Source organism: Scheffersomyces amazonensis (genome assembly GCF_036850825.1).
Source record: "Scheffersomyces amazonensis strain UFMG-HMD-26.3 chromosome Unknown RJT21scaffold_1, whole genome shotgun sequence".
Lineage (NCBI taxonomy): Eukaryota > Fungi > Ascomycota > Pichiomycetes > Serinales > Debaryomycetaceae > Scheffersomyces > Scheffersomyces amazonensis.
In genome coordinates this window covers 1,196,863-1,220,228 of record NW_027042741.1, presented here as the reverse complement: position 1 = coordinate 1,220,228, position 23,366 = coordinate 1,196,863, and the positions used below count along the sequence as shown (strand labels likewise).

The 23,366-nt window shown below is 29.6% G+C and overlaps 11 protein-coding genes across 11 annotated transcripts; 7 read left to right on the top strand and 4 right to left on the bottom strand. All coding sequences in view use genetic code 12, as the record gives it.

The window, feature by feature from the left end:
- Position 1: 1 nt before the first annotated feature.
- Positions 2-725, bottom strand: RJT21DRAFT_10938 (uncharacterized protein). The gene has a single exon (XM_064879896.1). The coding sequence runs from the start codon at positions 504-506 to the stop codon at positions 57-59; it is 450 nt and encodes a 149-aa protein (XP_064740908.1). The 5' UTR covers positions 507-725; the 3' UTR covers positions 2-56.
- Position 726: 1 nt separating this feature from the next.
- Positions 727-3,476, bottom strand: UBP1 (ubiquitin-specific protease). The gene has a single exon (XM_064879897.1). The coding sequence runs from the start codon at positions 3,230-3,232 to the stop codon at positions 776-778; it is 2,457 nt and encodes an 818-aa protein (XP_064740907.1). The 5' UTR covers positions 3,233-3,476; the 3' UTR covers positions 727-775.
- A 331-nt stretch (positions 3,477-3,807) lies between these two features.
- On the bottom strand, positions 3,808-5,406 carry RJT21DRAFT_4170 (uncharacterized protein; the record flags this gene model as incomplete). Its single annotated transcript, XM_064884482.1, has 1 exon — positions 3,808-5,406. The coding sequence occupies one exon, from the start codon at positions 5,404-5,406 to the stop codon at positions 3,808-3,810; it is 1,599 nt and encodes a 532-aa protein (XP_064740906.1).
- A 1,258-nt stretch (positions 5,407-6,664) lies between these two features.
- On the top strand, positions 6,665-8,113 carry TRM12 (Trm12p). The gene has a single exon (XM_064880610.1). It carries the CDS (start codon positions 6,716-6,718, stop codon positions 7,982-7,984), a length of 1,269 nt encoding a protein of 422 aa, XP_064740905.1. The 5' UTR covers positions 6,665-6,715; the 3' UTR covers positions 7,985-8,113.
- A 1,050-nt stretch (positions 8,114-9,163) lies between these two features.
- On the top strand, positions 9,164-11,732 carry CRZ1 (DNA-binding transcription factor). Its single transcript, XM_064879890.1, has one exon. The coding sequence runs from the start codon at positions 9,348-9,350 to the stop codon at positions 11,583-11,585; it is 2,238 nt and encodes a 745-aa protein (XP_064740904.1). The 5' UTR covers positions 9,164-9,347; the 3' UTR covers positions 11,586-11,732.
- A 92-nt stretch (positions 11,733-11,824) lies between these two features.
- SAM50 (SAM complex subunit) lies at positions 11,825-13,538 on the top strand. The gene has a single exon (XM_064879889.1). The coding sequence runs from the start codon at positions 11,882-11,884 to the stop codon at positions 13,370-13,372; it is 1,491 nt and encodes a 496-aa protein (XP_064740903.1). The 5' UTR covers positions 11,825-11,881; the 3' UTR covers positions 13,373-13,538.
- RJT21DRAFT_10906 (phosphopantothenate--cysteine ligase) lies at positions 13,410-14,870 on the bottom strand. The gene has a single exon (XM_064879887.1). The coding sequence runs from the start codon at positions 14,474-14,476 to the stop codon at positions 13,448-13,450; it is 1,029 nt and encodes a 342-aa protein (XP_064740902.1). The 5' UTR covers positions 14,477-14,870; the 3' UTR covers positions 13,410-13,447.
- A 70-nt stretch (positions 14,871-14,940) lies between these two features.
- On the top strand, positions 14,941-15,523 carry RJT21DRAFT_81460 (cyclophilin type peptidyl-prolyl cis-trans isomerase; the record flags this gene model as incomplete). Its single annotated transcript, XM_064885291.1, has 3 exons — positions 14,941-14,978; positions 15,042-15,241; positions 15,300-15,523. Coding segments are annotated over 3 exons (462 nt in total), but the record flags the coding sequence as incomplete, so codon positions are not given.
- Positions 15,524-16,030: 507 nt separating this feature from the next.
- SSN8 (cyclin-dependent protein serine/threonine kinase regulator) lies at positions 16,031-17,851 on the top strand. Its single transcript, XM_064879859.1, has one exon. It carries the CDS (start codon positions 16,120-16,122, stop codon positions 17,404-17,406), a length of 1,287 nt encoding a protein of 428 aa, XP_064740900.1. The 5' UTR covers positions 16,031-16,119; the 3' UTR covers positions 17,407-17,851.
- Positions 17,852-18,338: 487 nt separating this feature from the next.
- Positions 18,339-19,538, top strand: LAC1 (Lac1p; the record flags this gene model as incomplete). Its single annotated transcript, XM_064885240.1, has 1 exon — positions 18,339-19,538. One exon carries the CDS (start codon positions 18,339-18,341, stop codon positions 19,536-19,538), a length of 1,200 nt encoding a protein of 399 aa, XP_064740899.1.
- A 1,276-nt stretch (positions 19,539-20,814) lies between these two features.
- RJT21DRAFT_117193 (kinesin family protein) lies at positions 20,815-23,357 on the top strand (the record flags this gene model as incomplete). Its single annotated transcript, XM_064880609.1, has 1 exon — positions 20,815-23,357. A coding segment is annotated over exon 1 (2,459 nt), but the record flags the coding sequence as incomplete, so codon positions are not given.
- Between the last annotated feature and the right edge of the window lie 9 nt (positions 23,358-23,366).

The window sequence follows — 23,366 nt, the reverse complement described above, 5'->3', positions numbered from 1 at the left end:
ACTATGTAATTATATGAGCTGTACAAATGAAATAAATATGACTCAATTGGATCCACTTAATCAGTGAATGGAATTAAGACTTCCTGATAAGGTTCATCTAAATCAACCCAACCAGTAATACCACCATCTAAGATAGTTACTTCATAATTTTTAACATTATTTTCATTGATATGATCTTGAATCCAACCAGCAATTTTAGAAGCTCTTTGTCTTGATCTATTACAATGAACAACTATATGTTTAACAGTTGGTTTATGTTCAGTAATTTTATTAAGAACAGCATCTGATATATGTTCATAACCATCTACACCTGTAGCAGGTATATTTAAAGATTGTTGAAGGATAGATGGAGCTCTTTCATTTCTTAAATCAAGAATAACAGTTGATTCAGGAGATTCTTTAATTAATTTCAAAACATCTTGTGGTGCAGTACGACTAGCCACTGACACAGGTTCAGGATATTTGTTTAACCATTCTACAACAGGATTAGGAGCATTAGAAGCCATATTGATTTAAATTTAAATTAAATTAAATTATACTTATACTTATAATTATAATTATAATATATATTGGTAAGAGTATATATAATTACTATTGTGGTTTTGATATTTGATATAAATACTGAAAAGTTTAAATAGTGCTCCTGTTGGTGCGAGTCATATTTGGTGGGGATCGCGTAATGTCATGGGGGCATGCAAATGCAGTGTGGTTACAAAAGGGTATGGAAAAGAACCATAGATTTATTTATTTTTAATAGTTACTTAATGTATTTACGCTATAAATGTACTTGAGCCTCGGCTATATGTAAATCTGTTATTGAACTATCACCTTCTTCTCTATATTCATACCCAGTAGTAGTACCATTAGTAGTATACTCTATTTCTTCTTCATCACTACTACTTATTTCTTCATTACTTGAAGAATGTTGTTCAACTATACTTTGTGAAGATGCATTTTTACGATTATACTTTTGCTCATATTCAGATGATGAAGATGAGGAAGTAACATTTTCTATAGCTTCATCTTCATTATCTATATTCTCTTGTGAAGAATTCAGACCTGTACCAACTGGTACAAGACTAGATCTAGACTGAGATTCAGATTCAACCTCAGCTTCTGCTTCAGCTTCAGCTTCAGATTCAGGTTCACTATCCGAAACATCTTGTAAGATTTCATTAAATCCATCATCGAATTCATAGAATAACATAAATGTTCCTTGTCCACCATTTAATACTTCTTGTTCATCAACTATATAAACTGACTCATCACTAATTCTCCACCAAGTGCCTCTAAATTTACGATAACATATATAATGTCCATAATTATGAGTACCATAATGAATAATGACAGCCTTTAAATTATAAATTAATCTTGGATCAATTTGCAGTACTCTTCTTGTAGTAGGAATAGAATCATCAGCAGTGCTAGCACCAGTAGATGCAGAATGAATTTCAGATTCAGTAACTGGAGCATCATCTTCTGAAGACATAGAAGAATCTGACGGTGGACTGTGAGGAGCTTGAGATATGGATAAATCATCTGTATGAGAAGAATGTGAAATAACTCTTTCATCCTGTTTTCTAAATGGTAATCTAGCATCCATATTAATATCCTTTGGTTCAACGACATAATCAGTTAAATTTAATTTTCCAGGAAATGTTACATTACTTGGATTTTTAACAATAGCATAAGATCTTGGATCAAATACAGATCTATTTATATGAATTGATAATAATGGAGGAGGTCTACTTAAAAAGATCTGTTTTGATTTTTTTGATTTTTTAATGTGCTTTTTAATAGTCAATTTTTCAAAAACTTCATCATCAATATGAGGTTTTAATAGTTCTTGTTCAATTAAATTTAATCTATTTTGAAATTGTTCTTTTAATTTTGTATTCATAACTGAATCATCTTTTTGATTTAAATCTTGTAAAGTATCCAATAAGAAATCTCTAGTTTGATTTAAACCACATCTATTACAATTAACATCTTCAATAATTTCCGGAGTTATCCATTCATTTAATAAAGCTTGTAATTCAAAACTTGATGATGAATAATATGAAGCAGAATTTTGTGGTAAATTAAGACTTAATCCACTATTTACGGAATATCTTATACCTCCAACTTCACCACAAGTTAAACATCCTATTCTTTCTGCAGATATACCATCTACAGGAGTAATTAATTCTAAAGGATATACTTTATGATCTGAATCAATTAAATTTGGATCAACTTGATTAGCAGGAACATAAACTCTACCTAATTTTCCTAAATCATCTAAACCAGATATTACTTTATAAATATTTGAAATTTCAATGAATTTATCAGGAGATTTTAATGAAGAAGTTTCTGATTCTGGTTCAGGAGTAGATAATCTTGAAGATGTCATCTTTTTATATTCACGTTCTAATAAATTCATGACTAATTGATAAAATTCTTGAGCATCTTCTTGATTATAACCAGAAAAGAAATTTTGTTTTGGACCATTTGGCATTTTATTTAATAATGGTTTAGTACTAAATTCTTTACCTCTTGAACCATATTTACCATTTACATTTTGTAATAAAGTATTAAGAGCATTAGTAAATATTAATTCTTGTTTTGGTTGAGTCTTGTCAACATTTGTATAAAGATAAGAATCAATAAATTTTAAAAATTGATGAGATGAAGCTAATGATTGAATTACTGAATTCATAAAACATGTATTACCATCATTACTTATTCCACCTACAACACCACCATTTTTTATAGCAAAACGTTGAATTTTAGATTTTTTACCATTATTATAAGGAGAAAATCGATTTCCTCCACGATAAGATGTTAATCTATTATTATACATTACACTTATAGCTTTATTAAATACTTGAATTAAATTAAATGAAGGTTGTTGATATTGACCAGTAATGAAATATAATGAAAAGGCAATAAAGATAACAGAAGTCGTTAAGGAGAATTTTCTAGAATATTTTGAGTTAAATATATCAATTAATGAAGATGAAATTGAATTTGTAGAAGATGAAGAAGATGAAGATGATAACGATAAGGACAGGCTAAGACCACCAAATGTAAGAAAATTGGTTATATAATTAGTTAACCCCACTTTGAATGAATTTTGTTCGTCCGTTATCAAATCAATTGATAAGGCAATTAAAAATACAACTATTACTGTTGTTAATATAACTTGATTATTTAAACGTCTCTTTGCTGTTCGTGATACAAACGGAGATAACATCAATGGGTTCTGACTGGTTACCCTGACTTAGGGAAGAAAGCAAAACTATCAAGATTATTCACAGTTTAGTTCAAACACTTAGACTATTTGAAATGTCTGAAATATATTAAGTCTAAATTAGATTTGAAAATTAGCTCGGCTTCTCTTTCGTTTCTAGTTCTGATGATCATGTCAAAATTCACATCGTAATTAAAATTTTTTTTTTGTGAGCGACATTTTCTGGCTACGAGTACTTATTGCCGCCGACATAATTTGCAGCTATTAAAATTGATACAGAATGGTTTGTATATTTTTAATTAAAAAAGACGTAAACAAAGGATAAGAGGAGATATATAAAAAAAAATAAGGGGAAAAAGAAAGGGAAGCAACCCTGACCAGATTAACTCATAATATAAGTAGAGTAAGATAAAACAATATAATTATAAAAAGATAAAATTAATAATAGATGTAGATATTAAGATAAAATAAAATAATAAAAAAAACGATTAGGTTGGACGATGGTAACGATAAAACACAAACAAATGATCGAATGAAATTTCATTTATAATTGAAATCAAGTCAATAAACTTTTATATTTATGGTCTACCTTGACCATACATTGGAGGTGGAGGTACACCACGGCCGAAATTTTGAAATTGACCAATTGGAGGTCTATCTTTACCCCAACCACATTTCAAAGGACGTCCATTAACATTGAAACCAGCCAATTGAACAATAGCAAGTGCAGCACGTTCATGAGTATCATATTTAACAAAGGCACAACCTCTTTCTGGATGAAATTTAAAATCAACAATATAACCGAAATTTTGTACCAAAGGAATAATATCATTCTGTTGAGTGAAATGAGCAATATTTCCTAAATAAACTGTAGTTTGCCATGAAGGCGTTTGTCTTAATACGATATCATAAGATTGAGGGGACATAACTGGGACATTATTATTGTTATTATTGTTAGTATTATTGTTATTATTGTTATTATTAATTTCACCATTAGCAGAAATAGAAGGATTTAAAACACCTTGTTGTTGTTGAGGTAAACCATTTTGTTGTTGGAATTGAGGAGGAATTGAACCAACTGCACCACCATTTGATTGTAAATTAGAATTCAAAGGTTGTTGTTGATGAGGTTGAGGAATGCCACCACTAAGTTGTGAAGATAAAAGTCCACCATTATTATTATTATTATTGATGTTATTATTAATATTTCCATTAAACTGTCTAAATTGTTGATTTGGTAATCTATTATTAGCATTATTGTTATGATGTAAATTATGATGATGTTGATGTAAATTATTGTTTGGATTATTATGACGATTATTTGGGTTATGTCTAAAATTATTATTATTATTAATATTATTACCATTATTATTATGAAGTTGTTTATGAGAAGCCCAATTACATCTAATGGCTCTACCATTTAACCATTCACCATTCATAGTTTGTAAAGCTAATTCAGCATCAGATTCACTTGAAAAAGTAACAAAACCATAACCTCTAGATCTTGAAGTTTGCATATCCCACATTACGTGAGCCTGCTTTAATGAATTAAATTTTGAGAATGCTATCTTTAATGATTCATCATCAACTTCTGGAGATAAATCTCCAACAAAAATATTAAACACTGGTTCATCATTTTCAGTTAAATTATTATTAACAACATTTGATGATTGATAAGCCCAATTAATTTTAATTTCAGTATTATTTAATATACGTCTATTAAGAGAACGTAAAGCAAGATCAGCAATTTGAGTATTTTCAAATTCAACAAAGGCATAATTAAATCCTGGTTTATTTTTATCATTTAAAATCTTAATTGATTGGGTTGGACCAGCAACCAAAAATAATTCCTTTAAATTATCTTCTGATATACTATTATGTATGTTTCCAACATATAAAATTTTGTTTGAAACTTCACGTCCTCCAGCAGTTGCAGAAGCTGGGGTAGTAGTTGGTTGTTGATTTTGATCATTTAATTCTCCTTGAGGTTGTTCTTCTGCGTTAGGAGTTGACTGTGGTTGTTGTTCAACTTGTTGTTGTTCGGGAACAACTTCATTTTCAGCAGGTACTGCAACTGGAGTTGATGACTCAGCTGGAGTAGGCTGTTGTTGTTCATGCTGTTGGACTTGTTCTTGCTCAAGTTGAGCTGGTTGTTGTTGTTGTTCTTGATCTGACATTATAGCAAAAGTACTGAATATATAATTATCAAACGATTGAGGATTGAAATTGATTTAAACGAATTGAAAACGTCTGGTCTATTAAAATAAAATATATGACTATTAAACAAGTAAATCAAAACTAATGATTTAATATAATATAATATGGATTTGAGTCAATTGAAATGGAAGAAACTCAAATTAACAATAGAATTGGATCAATTTTGTAGCCAGACAAGAATATCTATTATTTATCTATCTAATGATATGGAATGATATACAAAGTCGAATTGAATCAAAAAAATCTTTTTAAACGTACTACTTCAAGTTCTGAAAAGAAAGGAAAGGAAGAAAAGGACGGACTAAAGGTCGGATTAAATTGAATGCACGCGTTATAGCTGCTTTAGTGCTTACTAAAAATGAAAAGAAATAGAGATAACTAAAATAAAACTCACAATCGTATAATTACAAAAGTGGGTGCTCTTAGTTTGATGATTGAACTGAATAATATGAGTCCAGGTTCGAATGAATTAAATTAACTGGATTGGAATGGTGGGTGGCAGTGAATGGTTCGTACAATGATGTTGATGAGGCCGAACTCGTGGTTATCGTATGGTTGTTGAACCTAATTTGTCCTTGGTAGTACTTAGGAATTGAACAAGGGTGAATAGTTAACTTGAGATCATAATGGTCGAGGTTACTGAACACTTGTTGAACTATGGTAATTACACGTCCCTCCCAGGTGAAAAAAAAAATTATCGTGTATTGTTGATAACGGGACACGACCACCACTTTCTCATATATTTAATATAGTATTTTCCAGATGAATGTGGTAGGTTTTATTTAGGGGATTAACGAATTATAATTCTGAAGTTGAAAATGTGTGTAACAACTCTAAAAACTATAAAAATCATATGGTTATGAACAATTAAAAAGATGGGCAATTAAGAGAAGTTTACAATTGGAATGAAAATACTAAAGTAAAATGATTTCTGGGGTTGATTACTGTAACTGATTAGTCGTAATTGAATGGAAATATTCAACTACCATCTGTATAGAAATTACTTAAACGCAATTAATTCAATAAACTTAAATATTTATCTTTGACCTCAACTGGTCTCAGACCAATTAGAAACTCGTCGTTCGTTTAATAAAATTGATTGAAACGTCTATGTACTTCCCCCGTATATCGTACCATAACAGTAACTTGGTTTGCATTGATTAGGTAATCTTTGACTAGTGGACACGACCAAAAGTTTTATAGAGACATTTATCGAGAGATGCAATGGGATTGGTTGTGAAAAATGCTATATGTATGTAATTACTTGTAATGGGAAACTATTTGATAATAGAAATAGAGGACGCAAAGAGTATCAAGCCCATAAAGACTTATTTGGAACTGATTAATGGTTTGAATAAGCAAAAAAAAATTTCAAGAACTGATACTAGTACTAGAATATTTACATATTTAACAGATATCAATGATTTACCTCATGAGTTAAAACAATCAATAGCTAGTATTAATGAGTATAATGAAGACTTTAAGGAAACTTCCAATAATAACAGTAATGGGTTGGTGAGTTCCATTATTGAGTTCTTTAACAAAAATAATTTACATGTACAAGAGGATAAATTAATCGAGCATATACCTAAGAAATGGTCAATTTATCCTCCGATGATCCTCTTTAATTATAATTCATTTGACAATGAAATATGGCATAACGTTGACTTCAATGCTTTATTTGAATATATTAGGAATAAAAAGTTGTTTGGTTCTGAAATTACCCATTTTGCTGTTAATCAACCTATAATCAAAACCAATAACGAAATGAGAAAACCAGTTAATTTGATTCCATTATATGGAGATTTTGGTCCAGACAATAAATGTGATTCAATACCCACACAGGAAGACTTTTCTCTGGCATTTTGGTGCACAGTTATTCAAAATGGTATATTCCAAACTTGGTGTCCCAAATATACTATGTTTTCAAGAGGTAACATAAAAGAAAAAGCTAGAATTTTATCTACTTATAAGAATTTGAATAATTCTATAGTATTTGATTTATATTGTGGAATTGGATATTTTTCACTTAGTTACTTGAAGAATGGAGCCACCTTATTCTGTTGGGAGTTGAATCCATGGTCAATTGAAGGATTCAGAAGATCTATTAATGGTAAGTATAAGTATAGGATTGTTCAAAAAGATGATGAAAATTTTAATTATGAAATATATCAAGAAGATATTAAGAAAGGTGTAAGAGTATTTTTATTTGTTGAAAGTAATGAAAATGTTACGAGAAGATTAACGACATTCCCATCAAATTCATTGAATATAAGTCATATAAACTTAGGATTATTACCTACATCATATAACTCATGGTTGCTAACTAGAAAGATTTTACAAGAGTACCGACAAAAACTGGTAGAATCAACCCTTATTCACATTCATGAGAATTATCATATTGATGAGATTCAAAAGTTAATTGAGTTTATTAAAAGCGAGTACGGAGTAAGTAATGATGACCAGATAAAAGGGATTAATAAAATCAAGTCATATGCCCCAGATATTTGGCACTTAGTTATAGATTTACAGTATTAAAATTATATAGAGATATACAGCCGTTAGGGCTGTAACTGATAGATAGGAGAATAATAATACGCAAATGAATGAATGAATGACTAGATGTAATGGCGTGGAACAATGATTACAAGTTAAAAAAGGAGGGGGTTAGACTTCTAAAAATAAATTTACAATGGTAACATCCATATCGAACTAGATTTACGAGTCATACGAGTTCAAACTAGTAATTACACGACATATTATCCGTTAGTTAATAAGATCCGAGATATAAGCTAATATAAACGGAACTGGTTCCGGTTCAAATGTCCATTTGCTTTGCCTCGTTTTTTTTTTATTTATTTCATATCTGATTATTTTGTACCATCTTTTGTTCTTTATGTCTTTAGACACTTCGCAGAGAAAAAAGGAAGCTTCAGGGGAATTAGCCGTTTTGCTTATTTAATACTTCAAGCAACATTCTTGATTTTTTTCTTGGATTTCTACAAGGGCTTAGGATATGGTTCTGTCAGGGGTATACTATATATATCTCTAGCTTACCAATGCTTAGTAAAACTCTTAACAACATATACTAGATATAAAAAATGTCATTAGTCATAATGGCACCCATTTTATCACTTATGTAATAGTTTACAGGTTAAGTTAAGTTTTTCTAAGTGCGTATTTTACAGCTTATCAACTGCGCCGATTTTTTCTTCTCAACTATCCTGACTGACCTCCCACTGCATATCAGGGAATAATCTATTCTCACTCCATTCAATGACTGAATTAGGCCGAATTTGTTTGGAGGATATTGATAGTAACTAGATACACAGGAAAGTTTAGCCCTCCAGTGATGTTCTACTGTGTCGCATTACTTTTTTTTTTTCACATTAATGTCCGGCACGGCAGAAGGAATAAAAAAAAGTCTTTTATTAGCAATTATATTGCATCCAACTATGGATTTTTAGTAAATGAAATGAATACACAATTGATTAATTGTCTCCTATTCTACATTATCATGATTATCAATTGATTATTTATGAAGCATGACCTGAACGTACCCCACTGATAAACTCTAATTCCTCTATCTATATCATTTATTATATCGCCATACTTTTAATTACCTATATCACTTAGTTAATAACAATAGTTAACTTAATTCAACGGCGAAAAAAGTCCTCACATTGGAGCAAGCAGGTGACACAATAAAGAAATAATACATAGTTCCCTTTGTGAATTAATCGAACTGTACTTTAAACAATTTGGATTATAAATATTTTAAATTCCCTTTATTCAATTTTATACCTTATTGAAATCTTTAAATTATATATACAATATTGAATTATCTCAATTCACCTAAGGGTTATTTCTAATACATTTTTTTAAATATCTTACTAGTACTATGACTAGTAGTCAAGATACTGGGTATTTGAATTCCCAATCGGATGATCATCTATATGATATATTAAATCTATCACCACCAACTATTCAAATTGAAAATACAAATAGTAATATTAGTATTAATACTGCCAATAATAATAATAATCCAAATCCAAATCAAATTCAAAATCCAAATCATTATGTTCCATCAACTGTAGCAACGACTTCAAGTTCAGAACAAAATCCTTCAACTCCATCCTTATTTGATTTTCATACTCCTACAACTACCAATTCTAATGAACAACAAACTTATCAACATTCTCAAGTTCAATCAAATTCTTTATTTCAACCTCCTCCAAACCAATACTTAGGATCTAATAGCACCTCATTTTATAATCTGAACTTAGATAACAGTTCAGATATATCCTTAAATCAGTTCTCTCCCACTATTGAAGTCACTCAACCAGGAAGTCAATCAGGCCAAATATTTCAACCTCAAGTCCAACCACAACCTTCAGATTTATTATCTCCTAATAATAATAATAACAATAACAATAACAATATATACCATCAAAGAAGTAGTAGTTTCCATTCTATAAGTGATCAACAATTTCAGGGTCAACTCAACTCTGCCGACTTATTGGCTATACCAAAGTCTCCAAGTGCTTATTCATCTCATTCATTATTATCAGATAATTATTCTCGACCCGCAAGTCCGTTCTTGGATGCCATGTCTCATTTCAGTAATTCCAACAGCATTATTCCACCTATTCCTTCTAACGTATCTGGTGCAGCATATTCTGATGTAGGGAACAATATTAATAATAACTTAAATGTTCAATCTGACTATCAATCTCAATCTCAATCTCAATCTCAATCTCAATCTCAATCTCAATCTCAATCTCAATCTCAATCTCAATATGATTCCCTTCAAGTTTTCAATTCCGAAATTGAATTAGGAGGTTCAATTTCAAATACAAATTTAACGAATTTAGCTGGGTATAGTCAGCAAGTCCAAGTTCAAGCTAATGATCCAATAATACCCCCACCTCACATTGTTTCTGAATTAAATCCTCATTCATTCGTAATTACTCCACCTGAAGCATCGTCTAACATACCGTCTCAACAACATAGAGATCAGAATCAACAAGTATGGAATGCTTCAGTTACTAATCCTAACTCATCTCTGTCCAATGTGAATTTATTGACTGAGTCGAATCTTTCTAATTATAATAATCAACAGCCTGAAATTGAAAATAAGAGAAATTATTACTTAAGTGAAGATATCACTGGTGGTGGAGATGATGGAGAAGATTTAGCAAGAACTCCTTCATTATTTAGTAATACTTCATCAGTAAAATCAATCACTCCTGAACCTAAGAAACAAATCAAAAAGGATAATAATACATTAGCCCCTAATAGTAATAATTTTGGATATGGACCTTCAAGTCCAGTTGGTTCATATCATTCTGATAATCCTGATTCTGTTTATGAAGATATGAAAAGAGGTAGAAGAAAAAGTCGAGCTAAAAAGGTATCTGGACATACATCACGCTCTCCATTACCTCCAGATGATGAATCGAATGATTTATTATATGGTGAAGATTATGATGATGAATTAATCAATAATGATGGTAATTATTTACAACCTCTGGATAGTCTTAATCCTGTAACAAATACTTCTAGACAAAAGATGTTGGAATTAGCTAGTCCTAATCAATCATCAAAAAGAACTCAGAAGCATCCTAGTGTATATGCATGTCATTTATGTGAAAAACGATTTACTAGACCATATAATTTGAAATCTCATTTACGAACTCATACTGATGAAAGACCATTCGTATGTGCAGTTTGTGGTAAAGCATTTGCAAGACAACATGATAAAAAGCGTCATGAAGATTTACATACTGGTGAAAAGAAATTTCAATGTTGGGGACTTTTAAAAAATGGTCAACCTTATGGGTGTGGTAGAAAATTTGCTAGAGCTGATGCATTACGTCGTCATTTCCAGACTGAAGCAGGTAAAGAATGTATAAGAGTATTAATTGAAGAAGAAGCTCGAGAAAAGGCAGCTCAAGGTATAAAAACCACTCATAGTGTTAATGAACAAAATGCCATTATGGATTATTTCCAAATGTATGGAGGTGGAGAATCACTTAATTTAAGTATGAATTCTACCGATATATCTGCTTCACATACTGAAGAAACTGATCCATCTTCAATAGTACCACAATTAGCTATTTCTCCTCCTCAAGATTAGTCATAGTAGTAGTCGTAGTCATCTTTATTTGTTAGTGTACATGTGTGTATATAAGAATCATTACAATTTGTACTAGTATTCTATCCATTAATATTTAGTGTAGTAGTAGTAGTAGTAGTAGTAGTAGTAGTAGTCTTTAGAGTTGTAGTCTTTAGGGTAGTGGTCGCTAAAACTAAAAGTTAATTTTTTGTCGCAGCCACTAAATTAGCGAGCCCTACGAAAAATTAAAAATTGTTAGACACTAATTTAGCGAAGCATTTTCCATTCATCAGTATCAAGACAACCATATAATAACCATGTCATTAGATCATGAAGAGGATATGATAGATAGGCTATCACGAGCCCAATCACCCATTGATGATAAGAAACCCACCAAGGAGGAACAAGCTCTATTAGATCTTCAAACAGAGAAGCAACAACTTATAATTAATCAAAACAAACAGTTTCTTGAAGAATTATTTAAAGATAGTTCAACACAACCAATAAAGATTAAAAATGTTCAAATTACTAATAGTGGAGATTTCCGAGATACATTTCTTCAATCTCAATTCCAACCACTTTTAAAAACTACTAGACCAATAACTTTACAACATTTATTAAAATCAATTGAATCAATATCTAAATCATTTATAAAATTAAATTTAGTAGAGAATTTACTTGTAAGTGTTAATCAAATTCAATCACCTCGATCATTTTTTAAATCTGATAATGGTACAAGTTTAAATATTGTACCTATTTTTAATATAATTCCAGTTAAGAAATTTTCTGCTAAAACTGGTACAAATATTGGTAATGGTGAAGGAGATGGATATATACAATTTCAATTCCGAAATTTATTTGGTGGAGCTGAAAATTTATCATTTGATGCAACAACTGGTACTAAAACTAAATCATCATATTTACTTAATTATAATATGCCAGTATTTAATAATTCTAATTATATAAATGAAAATTTATTTTATATTAATACTAGAAAATTAGAACATATTCAAAGTGAAGTTACAACTCAAGGTTTTAGTAATAAAATATTTACTCAATATGATAATACTAATTTTAATCATGAATTTATCCTTGAGAATTTTTGGAAAGTATTACAAAATAAAGGTTCAAAATCAATGACTATATTAAATCAATCAGGTTCATCATTTAAATCTTCAGTCATATATAATTTAATTTATGATTCCAGGGATAATTCACATTTACCATCAATTGGACGATATTTCCGATTTGGACTTGAATATAGTGGATTATTTAAAATTAATAAATATCCATTTATAAAATCTATAGTTGAATCTCAATTAACTTATCCAATACCAAATCTTCCTTCATCAATTATTTTTACTAATAAAGCTGGAATTATATATCCTTTGGGACAGAAACCTCAAACTTCAGTATTAGATAGATTCTTTATTGGAGGTCCAAATGATGTTAGATCTTTTACTTTAAATGGTTTAGGTCCAAGAGATCATAATAGTTCAATAGGTGGTGATATATTCTTTACTGGAGGAGTTTCATTAATATCAAAGATTCCTGGAGTATCTCAAGAATCAAATTTTAAACTTCATAACTTTATAAATTATGGTAGATTAGTATCAATCAATAAGACAGACCTTTCAACAAGTTTTAAGAAATTATTAGGTCAATATTCTGTTAGTTTTGGATTTGGATTATTATATAATCATCCAATGGCAAGATTCGAATTGAATTTTGTATTACCTATTACCGCCAATAAATCTGATTCTTTAAGAAAAGGTATTCAATATGGTATTGGGGTAACATTCTTGTAAAAAGGTTATGTATTATTAGTATATTCTGTTTTATATTTTTTTGTATATAGACAAACTTTATAGAAAAGTTAAGATTTATTTATTTTCAATCCATTGGGTATGAATTTCAATAACTCGAGGTATAATGAGACTTTCTATTTCAACTTCTTTAGATATTTGATCATCAGTTAATTTAATCCAACTATTTTCTCCACTTGGAGTAACAAATACAACTTCTTTCTTTCTTGTTTGTAATAAATTACCAATGACTAATTGATGTTGATATCTATCCAAAGCATTTTTAGCCTTTTTAATTAAAATTGAATTATCAGTTTCTAATTTAAATGAAACAATTAAAGCTGATGGAGCCCAATTATCAACCAATCTACTTAAGAATTTAGGTACTGGCTCTAAATTAACTTCTAATTTGCCTCCTGATTCTTGAGATTGAATTTTATGAGTTGGCATTCTAGATTGAGGTAAGAAGAAATCCAGTACAGCAGCAGCTAAGAAAAATATTGCTTTCTTTTCAACAATTTCCATAATTTGACTTACCAGTTTTAAAGTATATAAATATTGATTAACAGTTGTAAAAGGTATTGATAATAATGAATTTGATTCTTTGGCTTGTTTATATTTTCTTAATACAATTAACATTTCATCAGCAAATTGAGGATTAATTTCAACTTTATTGTTAACTTCAGTCATATAATCTAAGAAACAATTGGTTGTATGACTATAATGTCTTGAATAAGGTAATAATGAAAACTCTCGATGTAAAAATATTACTGCATAACCATTTTCAAGAAAGTATTCAGCTGAAGTTGCACCTCTTGTACCAGCACTAAAATTATCAATAAATCTAACGGTATTATTTTCTAATGGTACAGTAGTACCACCACTTGTAACTAATACAATTCTTTTATGAGTATTCCTTTGATGATATTCTATGAATTCTTTGACTTCATCTTCAAGATCAGGAAGGTATGAAGGAGGTTTATGATGAGTAAAATACTTATCTTCATCACTCAATTGAGCAGCTGGAAAATCCGGAATGGTACGATCTATAGCCGTCTCAGTTTCGGGATTCGAAGTATGGAAATTTTTAGGAGGAGCTGGAGTCATTGCAGGTTATATATTTTATGATATAAAAATACGGTATCTAATTCAAAATTACTACAGTACAATCTTTTCAAATTTCCAATCAATATCTTCACCTCCTTTTATGATTTATCAAAGCTAAATTATATATAATGAACTAATTTTGGTTGGGTTGGGCACAGATTTTTTCGGGTACTGTCCGCTGGTGCATTTTCATTTTATGTGGGGCACAGTCATATTCGAGAAGAGCCGTTCCGTTGCTCGCCAGTGATTAAAGCCGTGATATCTTATATTCTTTATCCTTAATGAATCCCGTGGTTTTCTTTGATGTATGTATTCCCGATAGTTAACTGACTATTTGTTGAACAAAAATTATTAACAATTTATCATATTTAGATTAAGATTGGTGGTATGTATACCGAAGAGAGATGAGATAAACTTGATTATCGCCGATACTAACGAGAATTTATATAGATGAGATACAACCAAGAGTTAAGATAGAACTCTTTGCAGATGAGTTACCTCAGTATGTATAATCATAATATAAATGAACACTATATGCATCATTTCTAACTCAATATACTTTTAGAACGACGGAGAACTTCCGACAATTTTGTACTGGCGAGTACACAGAACATGGAAGACCCATTGGATATAAGAATAGTATATTTCATAGAATTATACGAGGATTTATGATTCAGGGTGGTGATTTCGTCAAAGGAAATGGATTGGGATCAAAAACCATATATGGATCTACTAGTTTCCCCGATGAAGGATTCCCACACGATAGTAAGTATTTGATATTAATGACATTTTACGTATGGTACTAACATTTTAATTTATATAGATCGGAAATATAGTGTGTCCATGGCCAACTCCGGACCTAATTCCAATGGGTGTCAATTTTTCATTTGTTGTGCAGATGCACCCCACTTAGATGGTAAACATGTTGTATTCGGTAAAGTAATTGAAGGATTTGAAACTGTAGATAAAATAGAGAGTACTCCCGTTGATTCAAACGATAAGCCCAGATCAACGGTGGTGATTTACGAATGTGGACAAATGTACTAATACTAATGTAGCATATTTAAATGTATTATGAATACAAAATCAATATAATTGATAGATACATACCATGAATATATATCCATGATACTTGTTACTTTACAATGATATGCCAATGACATATCAATTATATAAGAATCCTTTGCAATTATACCTAATTATTCGTTGATTATACCTAGTTATAATTAATTATAATTGCTAAAAATTCCCCTTAATGTCTATACATGTAGATGACCTGCACTCTTTTGAACCCGAGAAAATACTCGTCGGTAGTAAAGTATTCAAGGTGGATAGCCCACTTAGTGTAAATCTTGAAACGGGGTCTGTACATAAAATCTATTCCAAAAATAAATAAAAAAAAAAGAACAAAAAAGAGACACAACCCAAGAAAAAATAGAACTTGGTATAAGTACTGCGGTATGGATTTACTTCGTAAATGGATAATTTTTGGATCTTAACAGCGAGTACTGCATATGATGACATGACATTCGAAACCGGAATATAATTAATACATATGGCCGATACTGGAGAACCAATAGTATTATTAAATTAATAATAAAGGATATTACGGTTTATAAACCAAGTGCAAAAAAAAAGTAGATATGTCAGCAGACTTCTGGAATTCATCTCAACGAACAAGATGGCAATTCACTCGGCATTCATTGTTGGAAGCCCGACGGAAAGTATTATTGCTTGAACGGAAAATGATTCAAAATGGGTTAATTAAAGACTATCCTAATATTAATTATGATTATAATATGAGAATATATTTACATAACTTATTAGTCAAATTGGGGAGACGATTGAATATTCGACAAGTTGCATTAGCTACTGCTGAAATTTATTTGACACGATTTCTTACTCGAGTAAGTTTAAAAGAAGTCAATCTATATTTATTAATAACTGCATGTTTATATGTAGCATGCAAGATTGAAGAATGTCCTCAACATATAAGATTAATATTGTCTGAAGCTAGAACACTTTGGCCTGAATATATACCGCATGATATAACGAAATTAGCAGAATTTGAATTTTATTTGATTGAAGAAATGGACCTGTACTTATTTTTACATCATCCATATAAGTCATTAATACAAATTAGAGACTTTTTAGTTGAGAATAATTCAATTTATGGATTTACTTTAACTGATAATGAATTACAAAATGCATGGTCATTAATTAATGATAGTTATTTAACTGATTTACATTTACTAGTTCCTCCTCATATTATTGCTGTAGCAGCTATTTATATTACAATTGTGCTTAAGAAAAATCTATCTATGATTCGTGGTAATAATGATACTAGTAATGCTGGTAGTATTACAAGTGGAGGTAATTCAAATAGTAATAATGCTAGTATTAGTACTCATACTGGTGATTTGAATGGTAATAAATCAATTGGTCAAAATAATGGAAATTCAGGTATTCAAGGTCAAAATGATCGAAATCCTCAAGGAGGCCCAAATGATTTATCATCCATGCATATAGATGATTTAATAGTACTAGCCAATGGAAGAGATGGTAATGAGAATAATCCAGCTGGATCTGGAAATATTGCTGCAAATAATGGAGTTGGTGATAGCAGTAATGGAAATAATAATCATAATGATCCAACCAACAACAACAATAATAATAATAATAATCCTACAAATACAAATAATAATTCAGATCAACAACAAACTATAGAAAATACTAATTTTCAAGATCAACAGTTGGATGAAGAGACTATCAAGATTAATAAATTTATGAACTTTTTAAATCATTCACATATAAATCTTGACGAAGTAGTCGAAGCTATGCAAGATATAATTAATGTTTATGTGTTATGGAATCGATATAATGAACAAGCAATTAAAAAGGCACTACAATTTATGCTACTAAATAGATAAAAGCTAGTACTAGTATTAATTTAATAGACTTATAGTTAATCATAATATAATTTTAGTAGAATAGATAAGAATATAACTTGTTTTTAAGTATCCTCTGAAGTTTTTTTTTTTATGGTTTATGTTGATTAAGTATTGTAAATTAAAAAATATCCCAACTCGGTAATTAACCGTAAGTAGTAAAGTTTAAATTAAACTTTTATTACTATTGATATACTTTTTAAATTTGCACGTGACAGGATGCTGCCTGCACACAGCCTCATAGTAAAGAAATTTTTCAGACCACACACGTTCAAAACAAGCCAATTTTTCCTGTTTGGACCATTGTTGAATAAAGGAAGTTTAAACTAACACAGTGTTTATTTCTAATAGAAAATCACTTATATTCCCAAGAGGTAATTGAAAAATATATGAATAGACCAATCTCCATCTCTACTGGAAAACATAAATAAAACAATCAGTATAAATTTGGTCGATCATTCATTCAGTTGATCAATTTACTGACACCAGGCCATTTTTTAATATTTTTCCAGTCCAGACAGGTCAGTCAAAGTAACGACGTCACTTATAATTACATTAGATCATACTGTCGTTTAGTACAATTTTTTTAACGTATAATCCCAAATATCTAATTTATACATTAAGATCGTCATCATAGACCAAATATAGTCAATAGACCATCTAATCATTTAAGTACAAGTCATCTCAAATATATTCTCACGTTTCATATATAAATTTTTATTTATACGATTTTCCTTCCAGTATAAGTTTCATTCATTTGTTCCCATACCCATTAAAAAATTTATACTATATTATACTATATTATATTATATTATATTATATCCCATTTCTTTCATTCGTTAAATCTTACATTATATTAATCATATCTAATAATGACTTCAACTACAACTACCAATACAGATACAGATACAAAAATGGATACTGTTGATTCCAATGATTCATTTATATTATATCAAAAATCATATTTAGCATCCATTGAAAGAAATCAAATATCAGTATCAAGATTTATATTAATAGTATTATATGGTTTATATTACTTTTCATCTTCATGGTCACAATTTGCCAGTAAATTCTTAATCTTACAATATCCTATTGATAAGGCTGAAACTAATAATCAACCGCTGTATGATATTGGTTGGGATGATTGTTATTTTGTTATTCATGGCATTATATTATTAACATTTTTACGTTCTTCATTGATGTATTATGTATTTAGTCCTATTGCTTCTCGATATTGTAATATTCATTCAAGAAAAGCAAGAGTTAGATTTGCAGAACAAGGGTGGACTTTCACTTATGCAACTTTATCATGTTTTGTTGGAATGTATTTATTTAAGAAATCTCCATATTATTTCAATTTAGATTATGTCTTCTTAGAATGGCCTCATGATAAAATTCCTGGTGAACTTAAAGCATTTTATCTTATTTCAATTGCATTTTGGTTACAACAAATTTTTGTATTAAATATTGAACAAAAGAGAAAAGATTATTTACAAATGTTTAGTCATCATATTATTACTTGTTGTTTAACAATTGGATCTTATTATTATTATTTTACAAGAATTGGTCATATAATCTTAATGATTATGGATTCTGGTGATACATTCTTATCATCGGCTAAAATGTTAAAATATGCTGGATTTAGCAATGCTTGTGATGTAATGTTCCTTGTATTTTTAGTTAGTTGGGTAATATTAAGACATGGTGTTTATAATTATTTATTTTATCATACTTGGAATAATTCTTTTGCATTAATGACACCAAATTCAAAATGTGTTGAAGGTATAATACAAAAGAGATGTTGGACTGAAAATATTATAAGAATATTTTTAGGATTATTGGGAGGTTTACAAATAATTCTTTGTATTTGGATGTACTTTATTTGTAAAGTTGCTTATAAAGTTATTCGTGGATCACCAGCAGAAGATGTCAGAAGTGATGCTGATGATACCGATGTTGAACTTGAAGATGATGAACTTAATATCGATGATAGTGATCTTGAAATTGTTCAAGAATCAAAAGAAAAAGATAATGATAATATTGAATCTACAACATTAGTTGAAAAGGAATCATCTTCTGATGGAACTCTTGATGAGAACCATGAAAGTGATTAAGTCTTTAATTATACAAACAAAATGAAAGAAAAGAAAAGAATTATAAAAAAAATGAATGAAAAGAAGAGAAAAGAAAATGAAAAAAAAATCAACCAATACAACAACTTAAATGAACTATCGCTCAATAATAGTGAATTCACTTATAAAACTATATCCAATTCAATCACATAATTAAAAAAAAAGTATATTGCATATACATCTACCAATGGCATTATTACTCATTTTTTCACTGTACCATATAGAAGCTATTTAGCTATTTCGATTAATTTATACATCTATTTATCATGATTGTCATAGGTTGTTCGTTTGATTTATTTGTTATTTGCTACTAGATTAATTTATATAATTTAAATATTTCTAATTTAATACAATTATACATTAATTATACATTAATTATTCATTTAATTATTCATTTAATTTTCAATTACAATTTACAAATTGCAATCTTATCTTATTATAATTTCTTACGGTACACTACCACATATCCCTTATCCTTTGTTGTGTGACTGGAATTCTTATCCCTACATGGAATCATCCCACTGTCATTTATAAATTTTTTAGAGATCTAGTATTACGGTCCTGCATATGCATCTCTCTCTCTCTCTCTCTTTCTCTCTCTCTCTCTTTCTCTCTCTCTCTCTCTCTCTCTCTCTCTCTCTCTCTCTCTCTCTCTCTCTCTCTCTCTGTCTATTAATCACAGGACATTTAGTTCTCATTCATTCTCTCCTGCATCCATGCCCCAGTATGTACAGGCTCCATGTTTACCATTTTCAAATAAGACGCGCAACGAAAATAGTAAATGTTTAAAGTACAGGATGAGCAGTATCAATGAAACGAATTAGTACCAGAGGTTGCGAAACGAAATAGTAAACCAAACTGTTGTGGATAGTGATTAACGTAAAGGAAAACTGTATTGAAAGTTATAGGCAATTACTCATGAAATGAGTAGTAGTACTGAAATTACACAACCAATAACTTCATCATTAATGGGGAGTGTAGATGGAAGGAAAGTATCAAGTAGCATACAATCAGGTGGATCAAGAGAATCATCAATTACAGTGGCAGTTAGAGTACGACCATTTACTGCATTAGAAGAAACAAATTTAATTAAACAAGATGATGATCCAATATTCTTAGGAGATGGATCATTAAGTTCGAATTTCCCTGATACACCATCTAAAAAGTCAGTATTTTCACCAAGAGGTATAAGAAAGATTTTAGATGTAGCTGACGATAATATGTTAATATTTGATCCTCCCGATACAAATCCTTTAAATACAATGCAAAGAAATGCATTTCCAAATAATTTCCAAGGTTCAAGAATAAAAGAACATAGATTTGTATTTGATAAATTATTTGATGTTAATACATCTCAAAATGAAGTTTATCATCATACAACACGTCCATTACTTGATAGTATATTAGATGGATTTAATGCAACAGTATTTGCTTATGGAGCCACTGGATGTGGGAAAACTCATACAATTCTGGGAACTTTTCAAGATCCAGGAGTTATCTTCTTAACTATGAAAGAATTATATCAAAAAATTGAAAATCTTTCGGATACAAAAATTATTGATATAAGTTTATCATATCTTGAAATTTATAATGAAACTATTCGAGATTTATTAAATCCTGAAATTGATCATAAAAAATTAATTCTACGAGAAGATACAAATAGTAAAATTTCTGTATCAAATTTACTGACTCATAAACCTCAATCAGTTGAAGAAGTTATGGATTTAATTTTAACTGGAAATCAAAATAGAACAAGTTCACCAACTGAAGCAAATGCAACATCATCAAGATCTCATGCTGTACTTCAAATTAATGTAACTCAAAAGAGTAGAACTCCTGATTTAAGTGAAGCACATACTTTTGCAACTTTATCAATAATTGATTTAGCAGGAAGTGAAAGAGCTGCTGCTACAAAAAATAGAGGAATTAGATTAAGTGAAGGAGCAAATATTAATAAATCTTTATTGGCATTAGGAAATTGTATTAATGCATTATGTGATCCAAGACGAAGAAATCATGTACCTTATAGAGATTCTAAACTTACTCGATTATTAAAATTTTCTTTAGGTGGAAATTGTAAAACTGTTATGATAGTTTGTGTATCTCCACTGTCTCAACATTATGATGAAACTTTAAATACTTTGAAATATGCTAATAGAGCTAAAGAAATTAAAACTAAAATAGTAAGAAATTTACATAATTTAGATAGACATGTTGGATCTTATTTAAAAATGATTACTGAACAAAAGCAAGAAATTGAAGAATTAAGAGCAAGAGAAATTAAAATTGAAGAAAGTATAACTGCAAAACAAAAATTAATTAATGAAAAATGTTTCCACCTTATATTGGAAAATATTGAAAATATTAAAAGTTCAATTAATAAACAAGTTCAAGAACGATGGAAGAAATATTTCATACTTGCTAAAAGAAAATTACTTTTAACTCATAAGATTGAATTAGGAGTATTATTAGATGGTCTATTAGAACAAAATTCAGAGAATTTACCAACATCAATTTTCAATTTATGTGAACAAGTAATCATAAAAATTGATAGACAAATTCCCGAATTAGAACAACAATATTCTAAACCTAATGATATTGATTATATTCTAAATGATTCAAGTGAACAAATTATAAAACGATTGAAAGAAAATGAAGGATGGTCTGATTATCATACATTATTATTTCAGAAATTTTTAGATTCTTTGAAAGATTCATTTGATAGAGAAATATTATTTAATTCCTCGATTCTATATGATCATCTCATACATCTGCTCAACCATTATAATTTTATTGCTCGTGAATTATCCAACACGTTATCAGATAATCAAGAAAATCATCGAGATCGTGTAGTGAATAATGTATTAATTGCATTGGAAGATTTTGTAAATGGAGATTTTGATTCAGCTGTTGAAAAACATACCACTCAATTTATGCAACAAAAATTGAAAGATTCCGATTCAATTTCGATGGATACTTCATCAAATTCAATTTCTGATGATGGTCTAGTTCTTAATTCTAATACTACAATTGCTAGACCTAGAGATTCCAAAAGAGGACCTATATCACCTCTTAGAGGCTCACCTCCAAGAAGTTATAAAAGATCTATTTCTAAAAAGCCAATCACTCCAAAGTTTTCTCCTCTGCGATCAAAATTGAATAAAAAGGTTAGGTGGGATATACCTAGAAATGATGATTCTATATTAGATGCCGATGCTAGTATGGATGATCATGCTAATACAACTTTGAAGAGTGAATTAGAAGATGATTCGCCAATAACCAATACTATCCTAGATAGTAGTCTATTAAATGATGATTTTGGATTAAAATTTGATGAAAGTGTGGATTCTCCTCCAATATCAAGTTCTAAATTATCTGCATTAACACCTGAACCCGTAAAGCATAGGAAACCAAGATCGGAAAATAATATATTTAATAATAGAAGACTATCAATCAATTTAAATGAAAGAGTGGGCTCAAATACAGCACCAATCACAATTGATAATAGTTCCAAAGTACCTTTACTTAATAAAAGTGCCAGTGTGAAATTAGCATCTAATACGGATATTAATCCAACATTTATACCCAGTGGTTTCTCAACGTCACCTAAAAGATTTGGATACGATATACTTACTGCACCAACAGAGATAATTAATAATTTCACTCTGATAGAAGCTTCAAATGGTCGAGATATAAGTAGTAGTGGTTCGGAAAAAGTTGATTAATTTAGCTTAGCTTACGGTTATATATAAAATTAGCTAGCTTAAATTATTTATTATAGATTAATATTAATGACTTACGAATTTTATT